At 40.0% G+C, this 16616-nt stretch overlaps 2 protein-coding genes across 4 annotated transcripts in view; both read left to right on the forward strand.

Moving 5' to 3' along the window:
* Window positions 1-9123, forward strand: part of LOC137288251 (baculoviral IAP repeat-containing protein 7-like) — a 23560-nt gene extending 14437 nt beyond the window's left edge. For 2 of the 3 annotated variants that reach the window (XM_067820714.1, XM_067820713.1), the window contains exons 3-8: window positions 173-336; window positions 484-532; window positions 859-1017; window positions 1163-1327; window positions 3610-3663; window positions 6018-8865. In XM_067820714.1, the coding sequence (XP_067676815.1) occupies window positions 173-336; window positions 484-532; window positions 859-1017; window positions 1163-1327; window positions 3610-3663; window positions 6018-6214 (788 nt within the window). In that variant the 3' untranslated portion in view covers window positions 6215-8865. Of the gene's footprint in view, window positions 1-172; window positions 337-483; window positions 533-858; window positions 1018-1162; window positions 1328-3609; window positions 3664-6017 lie in introns of all 3 variants that reach the window. The other variant, XM_067820712.1, reaches the window with a different exon arrangement.
* Window positions 7317-15146, forward strand: LOC137288265 (uncharacterized). Its single transcript, XM_067820735.1, has 4 exons — window positions 7317-7370; window positions 10997-11276; window positions 13195-13237; window positions 14848-15146. The coding sequence occupies exons 1-4, from the start codon at window positions 7366-7368 to the stop codon at window positions 14850-14852; spliced, it is 333 nt and encodes a 110-aa protein (XP_067676836.1). The 5' UTR covers window positions 7317-7365; the 3' UTR covers window positions 14853-15146.
* The last annotated feature ends 1470 nt before the right edge of the window (window positions 15147-16616 follow it).

Here is a 16616-nt window from a genome sequence, read left to right on the forward strand (position 1 = left end):
TAAGCGGAACGCGCAGTGATATCATACCTTCTTAAGGATGGCTATATTTGAGTTGACATAGGTCAGGATACCTCAATTCATGAGCAATGCCAATGATTCCAAAACATTTCTGTTTCATTATTAGTTTCATAGAAATGGATATTGGAAGTGCATTTGATGTGTATCTTCACAGGTTTTGGTGACAGTGTGAAATGTTTCTTCTGTGATGGTGGTTTGCGCACCTGGGAACGAGGCGATGACCCATGGGTCGAACATGCTCGATGGTTTCCTCGCTGTCCATATGTGCGTCAGGTCAAGGGCGAGAACTTCATCCAGACAGCTCTTGGAGGACGTGAAGTATGTGCTTCATATTTAGTTCCCATCCTTTTATAGTTTTAACATGTTGTAAAGTTTGTGTGTTTTTTGTTGATGATATCGTGGTGTATGTGCCTACATAGGATGTATAGGTAAGATGCTTTTATGTTTCTGAATTTGCTGTTTCAGTCATCAGCTGGTTCGACAGGGGACAATACTGCCCCGTCATCAAATACAGGTCGGAACATTATGATACCACATTAATGAGAACACCATTAGTAAGTGAATGAGTAAATGAAAGTTGCAACCTCCTGAATTGGTTTGGTGCTACCAAATACGACTTTATGGATAATAACCTCTTGGTTGCATGTTTCGCTGTAGAGAGTTGCAATTTTCATGGTAAAAGAGGCTGTGGACTTTAGAATGCTGATCAAACAGTTATGTTTGGTTCTGTGGGAGACATCATTGTTTACTTCTCCCTTCTTACTTCTCTTTTGTCCCTGGCTAGAACATATCATTTCTAGAGACAGAATTTAAAATCTCTGCACACATTTGCTATTCCAGGCAGAGACAACAAAATGAACAGCAGCACAGCTGTGCGGACGTTAGACCCACGAGAGTTGTCTGCCCGGATGGACAGCCCTATGGTACAGACCGTTCTGAGGATGGACATTCCCCGAGACAGAGTGGCCAAAGCCATACAGAACAGACTGCAAGAAACAGGTAATGTCAGTGGCTGGAACGCTTTGTATAATTACTTTGGGGGAATGTTGCCCCAATAATAATACCTGTTTGCTATCTAATGATGTTATCAGGGTTTTCATGTAAGTGAGAAGCAACTGTCTCTGAATTCTCTCTCTGGTGACAGGTGATGACTTCACCAGCGTGGAGAACCTGATGGAGGCCATATTTGCTCTGCCAGACATAGACCCAGCTCCGACTGATGTGGCAGCACAAACTGCGTCCAAGTCTTCAGGGAGTGTTGCCCGCTCTCAAGGAGACAAACAGATGGCAGACAAAGATCTTGATATTGGTAAACATGATATAAGTGCCATGTTGTATTGCAACAGTTGTGAATGAAGTAAGGTCCGTGTCCACAGGGAGGTTTGCTGGTCTCAAGTACACAAACAAATGCTACAGTTGTGAATGCACCACTACCTGGGTTGTATGGCTCCAGTTGTGACTGTACCTCTTCCTGTGGTGTATTGCTACTGCTGTGATTGTACCTCTACCTGGGGTATATTGCTGCAGTTGTCAAAGCACTACTACCTGGGGTGTATTGCTGCTGTTGTTAATGTACCACTACCAGGGGTGTATTGCTACAATTTTGAATGCACCACTACCTGGGGTGTATTGCTGCTGTTGTGAATGCTCCACTACCTGGGTTGTATGGCTCCATTTGTGAATGTACCTCTACATGGAGTGTATTGCTGCTGTTGTGAATGTACCACTACCAGGGGTGTATTGCTACAATTTTGATTGTACCTCTACCTGGGGTATATTGCTGCAGTTGTCAAAGCACTACTACATGGAGTGTATTGCTGCTGTTGTGAATGTACCACTACTAGGGGTGTATTGCTACAATTTGTAATGCACCTCTGTCTGGGGTGTATTGCTACAATTTTGAATGCACCACTACCTGGGTTGCATGGCTCCAGTTGTGAATGTACCACTACCAGGGATGTATTGCTACAGTTGTGAATGCACCACTACCTGGGTTGCATGGCTCCAGTTGTGAATGTACCACTACCAGGGGTGTATTGCTACAATTTTTAATGCACCACTACCTGGGTTGCATGGCTCCAGTTGTGAATGTACCACTACCAGGGGTGTATTGCTACAATTTGTAATGCACCTGTCTGGGGTGTATTGCTACAATTTTTAATGCACCACTACCTGGGTTGCATGGCTCCAGTTGTGAATGTACCACTACCAGGGATGTATTGCTACAGTTGTGAATGCACCACTACCTGGGTTGCATGGCTCCAGTTGTGAATGTACCACTACCAGGGGTGTATTGCTACAATTTTTAATGCACCTCTGTCTGGGGTGTATTGCTACCGTTGTGAATGCACCACTACCTGGGTTGCATGGCTCCAGTTGTGAATGTACCACTACCAGGGGTGTATTGCTACAATTTTTAATGCACCACTACCTGGGTTGCATGGCTCCAGTTGTGAATGTACCACTACCAGGGGTGTATTGCTACAATTTGTAATGCACCTCTGTCTGGGGTGTATTGCTACAGTTGTGAATGCACCACTACCTGGGTTGCATGGCTCCAGTTGTGAATGTACCACTACCAGGGGTGTATTGCTACAATTTTTAATGCACCTCTGTCTGGGGTGTATTGCTACAGTTGTGAATGCACCACTACCTGGGTTGCATGGCTCCAGTTGTGAATGTATCACTACCAGGGGTGTATTGCTACAATTTTTAATGCACCTCTGTCTGGGGTGTATTGCTACCGTTGTGAATGCACCACTACCTGGGTTGCATGGCTCCAGTTGTGAATGTACCACTACCAGGGGTGTATTGCTACAATTTGTAATGCACCTCTGTCTGGGGTGTATTGCTACAGTTGTGAATGCACCACTACCTGGGTTGCATGGCTCCAGTTGTGAATGTACCACTACCAGGGGTGTATTGCTACAATTTTTAATGCACCTCTGTCTGGGGTGTATTGCTACCGTTGTGAATGCACCACTACCTGGGTTGCATGGGTCCAGTTGTGAATGTACCACTACCAGGGGTGTATTGCTACAATTTTTAATGCACCTCTGTCTGGGGTGTATTGCTACCGTTGTGAATGCACCACTACCTGGGTTGCATGGGTCCAGTTGTGAATGTACCACTACCAGGGGTGTATTGCTACAATGTTGACTGCACCAGCTGCCTGGGGTGTATTGCTACAATGTTGACTGCACCAGCTGCCTTGGGTGTATTGCTACAGTTGTGAATGCACTGACTGCCTGGAGTGTATTGCTACTTTTGTGAATGCACAGACTATCGAGGTCATATTCCTGGTATCAGTAAGTCCCACCTTTGTATGTCCTGTGCAGATGTGGGTCTTATTTGTGAGACAGTACCTGTAGGTGGAGGGACTAGAGCAAAGAAAGTGCTTATCTTAACGAGTAATACAGGTCTTTATGGATAACTGTGAAAGACTGTTTCATAATATACATATTTGTACTACTCAAAAGCAGCAAAGAACACTTGATTCTTTTGTACTACTGTAATAAGTCTGTCAGTAAGCACTGGGTTCCTGTGATGTCCTCCTTGTTGTCAGTACCAGACTGCATGTGTATGTTGCAGGAGAGAAGGGAGGAGACTCTGAGGAGAAAGCTATGGATGACTCCAGTGATGAAGGTAGCTATCACTCTAGACTTTTGTAGTATAATTTTGACATATATTCGGTAGAAGCTATAATATGAAACAAATATGCTGGAAGGAAATCTGTGTAGTTTCACTGTTGTTCCAAGGCTATTGCAAATGACCTAATGATCAATGAGTTAACAGTTGAAAGAATTTCAATTGAGCCTGGTCACCGGAGATGTTTGTCAGCCATGATGGCATATGTTTTGCAACAGATTCAGATGTGAATGACTGATTAAGTTGATTATAAATGGTTTACATTCATTCATGATATCACCGAACAAAATTAAATATGACAACTAAATTTGGATGTTTTATTTTCAAAGATTCCAGAATTTCTGGACTGCTCAAAGTAAATGTTGTTTCAGAGCATTTTGATATGAAAACAAACTTGTGAGGACAAGTGTATTAACTTACTTCTAGGAAGTACGATTCATGTTTAAATATGTATGCGTGTCATTGTCTCTACATCTTCATTTAATTTGTGTTTGACTGGATGTTACTGAGGTCAGTGGAAACCTTGTACAGTGGAATTGAATAGGTATCAACCAACTTGGGCAAAACTTTGTTACCGAGTATCCATGTTTCTCTCTGCATTTGTGATATGTGTGTAAGGGTCTGTTTGAATGTGATGTGATGTTAGCATGGCGGGTGATGTCACCTTTCTTCAAATAAGGAAGCTGAGCTCCAAACCATTATATCTTGACTCTAGAAAATGCACCAGTGGAAATTTTTAACAAGTGGATAATGCTCTTTTTATCCCTCGCAACACGTTTTGCGGGGTATTAAAATGCACCCCGTCCGCCCGTGCATCCATGCACATTTATCTTTTCCAGAGCAGAACTTTAAAACCATTCAATATTTCTTCACCAAACGTGGCTCATAGATAGATCTGGTGGTGTATTAGTGCCTTTTGGTAGTGTGGGTATTCTTAATAAAATATCTTTCGCATTTCAATGGAAGCAAGTGTGACTTAGACTGAAATTGGAGGTAATGCGGGCGATATTGAGGACTGTGTCTTCTTGTTTTCATATAACTACATACCAGTGTATGTGGTGGTTTGCTCATGTTGTTTGCAGTCTTCCTCCCATTAATGTGCAAAGCGAGTGATTTATTTTTGTGCCATTTGTAGGGGACACAGAAAAAATGCTTCACACATTGTACCCATTTGCTGAATTGAACCCTGGACTTAAGACTGACAAGCAAAGGCATGTCTATCACTGGGCTACCCCACCGTCCATATTGTGCAAATACAACCAGGAAGAACTTATAGAATTCCCACTATACACTAGAGGATTCACTTTCCTATGCGTGGTGTGACAAGGAAGTGGTTCATTGGGCAGGCCCATTGTAAACTGACACTTGTATTGACTTGATCTAATCATGCCTGGTAACTGAACACGTCAGAACATGATAGTATGTTACACTTCCTCAGTGTCCAAGCTCCTTCATGGAAGATACATTGTTCACAATATGCTGTTGACCTAACTCCCGATTACAATTCACATGGGTAACATCAGGAAGTGTTCACAGTTTTTAAAGCCTAGAGTGATTGAGTGAGTTTAGTTTTACACTGTTTTAAGCAGTATTTCAGCAATACCCATGTGGGGAATTCTTGGTTATTCAGTGTGATGAGCGAATGCTTTAACCATTAGGCTACCCCACCGCCCCTCATAAAGACTAGAAATATGAGCCTAAAAATATGAGATAAAACTCTGCATCATGTGTGGAAAGTACCTGGTAGATGGTTCTTTACTGTAGGGTAATATCAGGTGTGAATATGATCTAAGTAGACTGAATTCAGTCTTGAATATGGCAGTCAGGTGATGAAAGGTTCAATTTTGAATAAAACTTGTTAGGAAATCACTGTTCAGTGTAATTCCTATTTAAGTGCACAACTTGGTCAAATAGTATTATTGAGACATTGAAGTGTGGTTGATTTCATTACTCATCATTTCATTTTGCTGTCTATCTGTCCATTTATGTCTGCCAGTTCGTATGTAAAAATTTGTCCGTGTAACATCTATATCAGTGGGTATTCTTTCATGAAACTTTGCACATACAGAACACCGGGGCATAAATCTAGAACTGGATTTCTTCAGCATACACAGAATAACCAGTTTTTCATAGTGTTGTTTTGAAAACTTGACAATTTTTGTATATGGAAAGACAGATTAGATACGAGTGCTGTCAAAATTCTGAACAGATCACTTTTATTAGACTTGATGAAATATCAGATGATTTTTCTTTTCATTCTGACTTCCACAGAGAATTAGTCATCTTAGACAGTTGTTTATGTGTGTAGTCATTGTCTTAAAATGTGAAAATGCAATGTCTCATTGTTGCAGACTCACAATCACTTATGGAAGAAAATCGTCAATTGAAGGAACAACGTCAGTGCAAAATATGCATGGATGAAGAAGTAAACGTAGTGTTCCTCCCATGCGGGCACCTAGTCTGCTGTGCTACATGTGCCCCTGCCTTGAGGAAGTGCCCCATTTGCAGGGCAAACATCCGGGGCACTGTCCGTACCTTCATGTCGTGATGAAGGCATGCTCTGACCATATTCTGTGTGACAGTGAAGCTCCGTCAACTCTGTATGTACATTACTTAACAAGGGCTTGCAACATATCCTGTTGCTGCTGGATGTCTGTGGTCAGAATCAGTGTCTGTTGTCATTAAAAAGGACACAATTGACAATGGTTGTGATGATATATCTTGCACTTGCTAGTTTTGTCAAAATCACCCCTAGTATATTACATGATACACAAGCCTTTTGATATATTTGCTATTCATGTGAATACACAAACACAAGCAAATTTTCCATTTGTCAGTAACCTGTTGTTAGCATGTGTATCATGTCTGTAAAGGAAGTTGACGTACCTGACTATGACACAGAATATGGTAATAATTGGTGACATTCTCTGTTTGTCAGATTCTATTCTTGTTCTCTTAATAGCTTTGTTGTGAATAGCTCCCTAACATTCAAAGACTCAGTTATGGTACTGCTTCCTGCTTGTAGTCTGACGTCAGTTCTTTTGAAGAAAGCCTCGGTATATAGCCCTGTTACATTCAAAGACTTCATCCAAGGTGAAAGGTTATGATGAATCTGTTTCCTATTTTATATGCAATTTTCACAGTTCATGAGGTAATAATGCAGGTAGATTCTGTACCCCTTCATTATTTTTTTCAAAATAAATGAAAAAATAATGTATTTTTCTACTTTTCTGGCATGTTTCGAATCAGAGAAGACCTGTGTAAGCACATTTTAAATTCAGTTGTTTATTGCATGTTACTAGGCTTAATGATGTATGCAACACAACACCTATTATACTGGTCCTGTGTTGGTAGCTTGAACCATGTTTACTCTGGTGCCCTCTCACTGCTGTCCTTGCTGACCATACCTATATCAGACCTGTCTTCTGTCTGCTTACCATGAACTCTTCATGCACTGCTTGAATCTGACAAACATGTAAGAATTTCACCAATATAAACATTTTGCAGTATTCTAGCTGAATAACTGCAGTCTTTAATTATCAACCAGACAATCCATGATAATCTTGCCTGGAGCATACCCGGATATGCTGTTTGTTACTGTCTGACAACCAGCATCAGTTGCTGGGGAGCTACACAAACCTTAAAGATCAAAGAGGCAATAACAAGTAATTTCACCAAGTGACAACTGGATACCTTATAATGAGGTAAGACATTTTTTGTGTTTGTTCTTTTCAGTTGTGGAAAAATCTGTTGTTCATAATCTGGAAAAAGCCTATGGAGGATGTAGAGTATATTGAACATTTTAAAGACATTTCTGAAGAAAAGCTCTGAGCACCCTTTTCAAAAGTTCAGTGAATTTTAAATAAATAATATGGAACATTCTACTTTGAGTGATCTAGTCTCTGCAGCCTTTTATTTATTTATGCACATTATTTCAAAATTATGAGTCCAAGGTACATTTATGTTGGATATTATGATAGCAAGGAGTATTATCGTAAATTTATACTTTAGACGAAATGAGTTGGTATGTGGATATGTATTTAATATGAAAGCTTTTGTATGTCAGTTTAACAGTTTTTAACAAAGTGTTTATCAGTACCATTTCACATCATTGTGTTTTTGTTATAATTGTCCTGCACATACTTTGTGAGAAGCATCAAATCCCACATGATTTTCATTTTCAACTGAATTTCAATAAGTACTTGTTTTATCTTTCCAGGTGGGTGATAGGAGTACATTGTAGAGGAGTGGGCTCACAGATGTGATAGCATGCAACACACATGCACACTTCACACCATAACCTTGGGTTGTTTTCTGACTAGGTTTGACCAGGTTTGCTGGAAACTTTGTAGACACATCATGGCCTAGCATTCCCAGTTACAAATCTTTCTGTGTTATTTGGTTCACAGAACGTAGTGTCTGCTGTTCATAATGAACTGACTGTTTGGAGATAGGTGTAACATTTAGTCACTTCTAGGTATGGAGCTATGTGAGGAGTATTGTTTAGACTTGTCTGTATAGAGGACTAACGAGTTACCCTGCTTTTCAGACACCCTTGACTCATTGAAACTGTGAAATATATATCACTTTTCTTGCTGAGTTACCTCCCTTTTCGCACATTTTCAACGTTCAGTAGTTTCATTGAGGTTATATTATGAAAGTAGTTGACTCCCATATGTTATTTGATTTAATACTACGATTGTTACACATTTTATTTTGTCCCTTTCACTTCACTGGTTTTGTTCTGATGACTTATGTAGTAATGTTGCCGATCTTAAAAGTAAAATACCGTTTTCCGCTCAAGAAGTATTTGCAAGTGGTAAGAAGGTGATGTTTCAGTCATGGTTTGGGAATGTGCTCGTTTGATGCGTGCCTGCGTGTGCGACTCAGTGGTGGAGTGTAACCAGTGTAACAGGGATAGGTCACTCGCTTGCTTTCTTTACCATTTGTACTAATTAACGTGTGCCTCGTCATGCTCCAACGCACACAGTGACTTGGCTCGTTCCCAGTGCAACTTCATTTGTGTTTAACCATGGAGACTATATAGGGTATATACATCGTAGATTATTCCTGGTTTTAACAGAACTTCAGCCAGTTTATTGTATCAGTCGGAATTTTACAATCAATGAATGGATGAATGATAGTAAGAATTAAGAGCAAGAATTATGTGAATGAATGAAACAAAGAAAAAGAATAAAAGAAGTCCATATGTGAATGAATGAAAGAATAAATGATACACCGCGGCCTACCCTCCCAAAACATATTAAAGAACGCAAAAGTATCCCGAGAAGATGTGTTAACATCAGCTGTCCTTTTAAAAAAAATTACTTTGAGACATTTTTGTTTACATTAATTTATTCAGATATCTTATTGCATGTGTGGAATGGAATGGACATCAACAAAATGTTAACTGACACTGTCACACCCCTAAAAAATAAAGTGTAAACCTCTCACAAAGCGTTTCCAGTTTTGTCCGATAATAAGAACAAGAAGAAAGAAAGAAGTTATGGAACTATAACCCTCAAGCATCAATGGCGAATCAGATCAGATCGGCAATATGTCATATTTTCACACACCTCAAATACACCCTAACATTTTGTTTTAGATTATGGAACTAACACTATTACTTGCAAACACATTTCACCTGATTTTCTACTCATAAGAATTAAAGGTGTATATGAAAGATGTATTTGAAGTAATAACTAGAAACACTCAAACAACGGCGTATAATATTTCAGTGGCGAATCAGAACAGATCGGCTATATGTGACATTTTTCACACACCTCAAATACACCCCAACATTCTCCTTGAGATTATGAAACTATCACTATTACTTGCAAACACATTTCACCTGATGGTATATTCCCCTCATATGAATTAAAGGTGTATGTGAAAGATGTATTTGAAGAAATAATTAGAAACACTCAATGGCGTGTAGCATTTCAATGGCAGATCGGCGAAATGTATTTTTCACACACCTCAAATACACCCTAACATTTTGTTTTAGATTATGGAACTATCAGGATTACTTGCAAACATATTTCACCTGATAGTATGTTCCCCTCATATGAATTACAAGTGTATGTGAAAGATGTATTTGAAGAAGTAACATTCCAATGGCGGATCAGAACAGATCGGAAATATGTTGTATTTGTCACTCACCTCAATTACACCCTAACAGTTTTTTAAGTCATAAAACTGTCACTATTACTTACGAATGCATTTCAACTAAAGTTATGTTCTCCTTCTAAAACTTAAACGAATGTGTGAAAGACTTTTTATCGGCACAATTTAGTCTGTTCGCGGTGAATCGAGAATAGAAGCCAGTGAGCTATAACATACGACTTGAAACTTTCCTACAAATCTACTGTCCTAATACGGACACTAATACCAATACTTTGACTTAAACTGAAGTGACAAAATAGTTAACCTATCTTCCACATGTAGGATTTCAGTTGTTATAACACTCAACGAACGTAATCAGCTGTTGAAAATAAACCGGGCTCATCTTAAATACTACGCTGCCACCATATTGGCTACACTGGTTACGTAACGACCCGAGACATACGTTCAGCGGCTTTTCGAAGAGTTTCTTCTCCCCCTCTATATAGGCTTCCTGGTGTAACGAATAACACTGAGACTAAGTTTACTTAGACTGTGGTTCCCGCTAAAAGATTCCGAGACACAGCACTGAACGTATTACCGGAAACCAAAGGTTGTGTCGCTGAAACTCAGCTGGCTGATGAGACAGGAGACTAACGGAAGTGTTACCTGAGCTGGTGCGAAATCTGCATTTGGATAGCTCAGTTATCACCATTGAACAGATGCACTGATTGATCACCGACTTGTTGAGTGGACGGGCTTTCATATCCGTTTCACAAAGTTCATTTAATGCCAGGAAACATATGCTTGTTGAAGTTTGATTCAGATTTATATTCGGCTTTACAACCCACGTAAACTTTTGTAGTGAGACAAACCGTGAATATCGAGATTCTTTTTACCTCTTTTATCCTTTCATTTATTCCTTTCATCAGTATTTTACCACCAACCTCAACATGTCCGACACCTGTTAGTGCATTGTGAATTGTGTGATGTTGAGTATAATCCTATGAAATTTGCGTAAGTTTATTATAATTTTTCTTATACAGAGATTTATCAAATTCAGACATATCTAGTCACTCACCAATTGTAATGCTGCAGTTTGCGTCACAATTTTCATATGATCATATTGTGAATGAAATAATTAAATATTATTATGACTTTCTGTCGATGTAAATCCTCTGCTGCGGTCGACCTCATTCAAAAGGATGGTAACACATTCCTACTTCAGAGACACCTGGATCTATGGCCTTTTCCCTGCTCACATATGGAACCACTTCAGAAGTGATGTACCCAGAACCAACAGCAACTGTGAGGTGTACAAATCAAGACTGGCCAAGAGAGCAGTTGAGTCACACCTGAACCTCTTTGAATTAGTGCTACTTTATAAAGACGAGAAGTCCAACAAGGTGGCATACATACCGCAACTACAGAGCGAACAACGACCACCAAAACGTCGCCGTGTGGAAGATGAAAATTCTCAGCTGTACAAACTGGGACTTCAGTACATGGTATGAGATATGATTTCGTACATCACTGGTTGTGGGTCAGTGTTAGCTTGCCTCTTCTAAAGAATGAATACTGATACCGAAGTATAATACAATATATAAATCAAAATTGTATTTTCTTATTCCTTCATGTTATCCACTGATTCAATATTGCTGGATGACCCACTTAGTCACTCATTAAACAGACGATGGCCCACACAAGCACGAGCTTGTAAAAAGGTGTGAACATCCGTGGCCCAGTCAGTCACGGCCCACTCTGGGCATAAACCCACAATTACATAAGTTAACTTAAGCATAAGTTCAACTAGTTCGTTATGTCGGATTACCGTATCATGTGAATTATCCGTGGTGTGCATAACTCATTAGTTTCAAAATTATATCATCTTTCCATAGCTTATGTAAATCTACCTCGAATTAAACATTTATTTGCACACAACAATTGCTGGCTACAGGCACATCGCGTCGAGTGGTAGGCAGTCTTCGTAACGAAATCATTTTGTGTCATTTGATCAGTACTTTTGTTCTTTGCTGAGAAGAAAACACTGAAGGTCCTCACTAGAAACCTTCGCTTCAATAAGAAAAATCAGTCTGCATGCTACCTCACCGACTGGACGAACGGGAACCGACTGGATGAAACAACTCCACATCCTGATGCTGTAAATATATTGAACCCCTTTGATATGAACCAGTGGGCAAAAGAAAATGAACACCCTTATTTATGGTTGATATGATCTAAGCAAAACCTGCTGTCATTATGGAACACGGTGACTCGACTTTCGTCTGTAAACAAAACATAACAAAAACACACGCTGCCAATTTCGTACCAGGCATACAGTCTTGGCCACTGTGACCAACGACGACGGTAATCCTGGGTCACCACGATGTTCCTGGTTTTCACGCAGAGGACATCTAGCTTGGATACCTGCTCCTAGTAGACGTAGCACGTTACGTCGACTGAGGACATGTCCCGAAGCCGTTGCCGCCGTTTCAGTTGCCGTGATCAACCGGTTGCGCAGATGAAGAGTACGCAGATCACAACCCTTCAACACAAGTCTGTTTTTATCAATATGACACATACATACCAGGTGATATCACCTACCCAACGGTTGACATGGAGCATTAATTCACCCAACTTGACACATAGATAGGTCTGGTGGTATACTGCTGTCTTATGGTAGGTTTGGATTGCCTTTCCAAGACAACAATTCGACATTGACTGAATTGGTAGTAGTGTCTCTCCTTCCGTTCATACAAATTTATGTAATTTTTGAGTTTATGCTTTGGGGTTTGTTATAGATGTGTTTTTTTGGTATTTTTTTTTACACATTTAAGAAAACAAATCCCTGTTTGTGAGTGTAAAACCCTTTTCAGGTATATAAATGGATGTATAAGGTGAACATCTGGTAATAATTACGTCAGAATATGTCTTATGCATATAAAAACTTTTAACTTTACCTTGTGTTTTGTATCGTTTGACATGTGACAATTGAAGTCCCTCAAACTTTTTGAGGGAAATCGGGCTCGACCTTCGGCGTGACGAGTGAACGCTTTAATCACTAGGCTTTCCCGCCCCTCAAACATGATGAGGAAGTGGATAGGAGCAATGACACAGATGACAGGGACAGTGATTGAATGATTGACCGATAAAGCTTATGTCATGAAATACCGTTGAATGATCGTGTAAGACCCAGAAGGTTTTGTTGCAATGAAAATATACGTAATTAACACCAAAATCAGAAGTTGTAGATTATTGTATGAGTAGGTGCAACCCGTTTTCGCCAGTGCAACAGTGTTATCAGCTACATTGTCAATACCAACACCCCAAATTTAATTTTATGAGAAAGAGGTGCAACCTGTGTTGTCTGATGCAACATGGTTATCACCTAAGGTTGCGGTTTCTGAGATGCGTATCTGTTTTCAGATGTCGTGCTTAGATGTGTTTCTTACCAAGTTCTATCAGCCGGGTAAGTTATTTTCCCCACCAAATCGTCACCTGTGGTCCACGTGGGTTTGTATTTTTTAAATTGTTCAACCGGTCGAATTCAGATGAAACAAGAGACATTGATCATCACTCGTTTGATTAGGGTGAATATGAGTTAGTTATTTTTTTACGCAGCTTTTGAAATATCCCAACAATATGATATCACGGCGGGGGACACTAGAAATGAGCTGGTTGATCAGAATAATGATCCCCGAAAACAAATGCAAGGATATATATTGAAAGACTGGTAATTCAAATTCTCGATGTCAGTACATTGAGATTGTGATCTCCAGGAACCCATGCTGGTCGTAAAAGGCGACTGAAGAGATGCAGTGGTCAATGTTATTGATTTGCATGATCCAGTGCCATTTTCTAGGTAGATGTTCCAGATGTCAACCACTTGATTGTTTGGTCTAGAGTGGGTAATTTTGGCACACCGCCCTCTTACGGCTGTCTTTTTCTGACACCAGCTTTGAACAATCAAGACAATCAATCTACTCGACGGCTCTTATTCCATTCGCCATATCTCTTATAAACACGGACGCTCATTCCTTTCTCGATTATCACCACTTTAGTATATCCCCCGTATTCAAAAGACACGCCCTCAACGATGAATGTTGTGCCAATCAGAATACATGTACAGATTGGTGCACTTTGGTAACAGTATTTCCATGTACTCTGTTATGGCAGTATGTGATCGTTGAAGAAATCATGAAAAATACATACACTCTATATTTATAGTCTAAGTGCAGAAACGTTCCATGAATATAATAATAAATATCAGAGTGTGAAATAGGACATGTCCGACCGCGCGAGAATAGCTAGATTTCTGACCGACGGTTTAAATTTACAGCTAGCCAGCCCCACGGTCTGGTGCAAATTTTAGATTTCCTGTACACCTGAGTGAATTCTTGGTGTCTGAACTGGTTAAATCATTTTAGGCTAGTAGCATTTTGAAGTTACAACCCTGATGTATGTTTTTTGCGTATTTCATATGCTGTAACAGTGACACGGCCTTGGGGGAGATCCAGTCCACACACTTCCGTTTGTTTACATAACAGCTCCAGTGTTTCCCAATAAATATTTTCTCGACGATTGTATTGGCCTTCAAAATGTATTTCACTGTAATGTCAGTTTTGCTTTGCACTAATTACACTTTTTACACTTAGTTCGTTTTAGAGATGTTGGTGATAACTGCAGTGTGGTGAAAACATGGTTAAGAAATGCACAGCACTGATGTTCAGGTTCGAATTCGCCGTTTTCAAATCACGTGACATCTCAAACGCATCTAAGAGCATTTGTAATGACAATACAGTAGGATGAACAGAAAAAGAGGATAGACGCTCTTTGTGCCAATGAAGGGCATCTACTGAAACGTTGTTGGACAGTCTCTGTACATTCACTGCACAATCGTCATTTCATATATTTCGTGTGGAATCACATGTTGGCTATTACGACTGGTAATTGGCTGATCCTCAGTAGCAAGATGAAAGCCCCTAGTTTCAATTTTAAGACGGGCCAACTTCATTTGTGCGAAGGACTCTTGATTGGATTTCTGTTAGTTCAACACACTGCATTGTCATTGTTTTACAGGTTAAGATACAAATGCAAGAGAAAGAGCAGGGCGTCTCCCAGGAAGAGGTGAAGTAGTCGAACCAACCCAGGACTCCCCAGGACTGCAGCTTTCTGTATTACCGAAAGTATCAGACGGGCTGTGCTCTCGGACACGATTCCGACCTGCGCAAAGAAACCCGAAGTTCGTCTTGAAATTTCTGCATTCTGTACCTTGTCTCCGACTTCCATGCCTGATCTTCCACAAGATGTTAAAAGTTCCCCTTTCCCTTCCTTGTAACCTGACTGTCCCATCATTAAATACCTTGCCGCATTTCAAATGAGTCCAAATGTTATGTCAATAGCTTTAGAAAATGACTCGACAAGGGGAACTTTTTTTAAAATGATATCTTCTTTGGCAATTAGCTCGATGTCACCCATGTAAATGAGAGCGAGTGAACTATGGTGAGGAGGTCTGGGATGGTAACGCTCCTCATTATTGAGAAGAAAGCTCAAAGAATTTAATGACAAAGAACTAAAGGGGTTCCCTTGGAATATTCCAATCCTTCTGATTGGAACGGATTCCGAAGTCTGCATCTCAAGTTGAGGAACTCAGATATTCGACACTGGGATGTCGAAGAGACTTCTGAATCCATTCATAATGGACATCATCATAAGTCCTTTTCTGTACTAGAAATTGGCAGTTCCTCGATATCCCGTCCTTGCTCTTGTCTGTTCTCAATGAATTACATCACTGGAAGGGTAGTAGGGTGACACAATGTTTGTGAAACACCCTGTGAAGATATTTCATTGTGTATTCAAACATGGTCGGGCGGTAGTTTGGGGTTCCGTCAAGTCTCCTTGTTTTGGGAATGTGCATTGTACAAACTTTGAAGACGTATGGAGGAATTTCACCTGTGTTCATGATAGAATTCAAACAGTGAAGTAATTGTGTTTGGACACGGGAACAATTTTCAATACTGGTTTCGACTGCCACCAGGCCCTGCTGTTGTATCAGATTTGGTCTTTTTTCAGGCAATTTTGTGTAAAGTCACAAACACATGGCGAGGTTATTTTCTCATGCATTGGGTGATCGTATTCGCAGACCCATGGTACTTTCAGGTTACAATTTCCGGGTACAGAGTGTTCCGAGAACCTTCCAATGGCATCCATGGGAGAATGTTTATAGTGATGACAACACAGATTAATTTTAGTTGCATATAAACGATTTTCATTATTTCAGAAGAGGTTATTTTGTTTAAGAATTTTTTCCCCCCTCTTTACCATTTATTCATTTTTCAGTCCAAACATCTGGATTTGCCTTCAGGGGATCAGCAGTTTGGAGAAGCCCCTTTTCTTCAGTTGGTGTGTATTGTAAATGGTATTCTCTCAAACTGCCTTTTGCCTCTTAGACATTGAGTTCACTACATTCTTACTTGAAGGCAGAGTTCAATCCAGAAAATGTTTCTCCAAGTTTTATTAAGACTTGGAATCAATTTCTCTTTGGTATTTTGTTCTTGTCAGTTGTTTCTTCTTTCGGAAACTGAATTGCTGAAATTTCCCTAAACACACTACCGACTATAAGGGAACTCCGTATTGATGGCAGGTGTCGAGTTGAACCTACTGGATAGGGAAAAAATAGGTAGATTTTAATTGAAACCATACAGATTATCACAAAAACTTCATATATGTTCTTTGCCCAATATATCGGTTCTCAGAAAAAATACAGCAATACGTATCGTTTAAAAAGCGTATTGCGATATACCGGCATACCGGTAATGCCGTGCAGACCTAGCCATTATATTATTTAG

Source organism: Haliotis asinina, chromosome 6, assembly GCF_037392515.1.
Source record: "Haliotis asinina isolate JCU_RB_2024 chromosome 6, JCU_Hal_asi_v2, whole genome shotgun sequence".
NCBI lineage: Eukaryota > Metazoa > Mollusca > Gastropoda > Lepetellida > Haliotidae > Haliotis > Haliotis asinina.

Bases quoted from the DNA above. Each gene is read 5' to 3' on its own strand.
- LOC137288265 (XM_067820735.1), top strand. The intron at 11,277-13,194 runs GTATGAGATATG...ATCTGTTTTCAG, and splicing joins AACTGGGACTTCAGTACATG to ATGTCGTGCTTAGATGTGTT.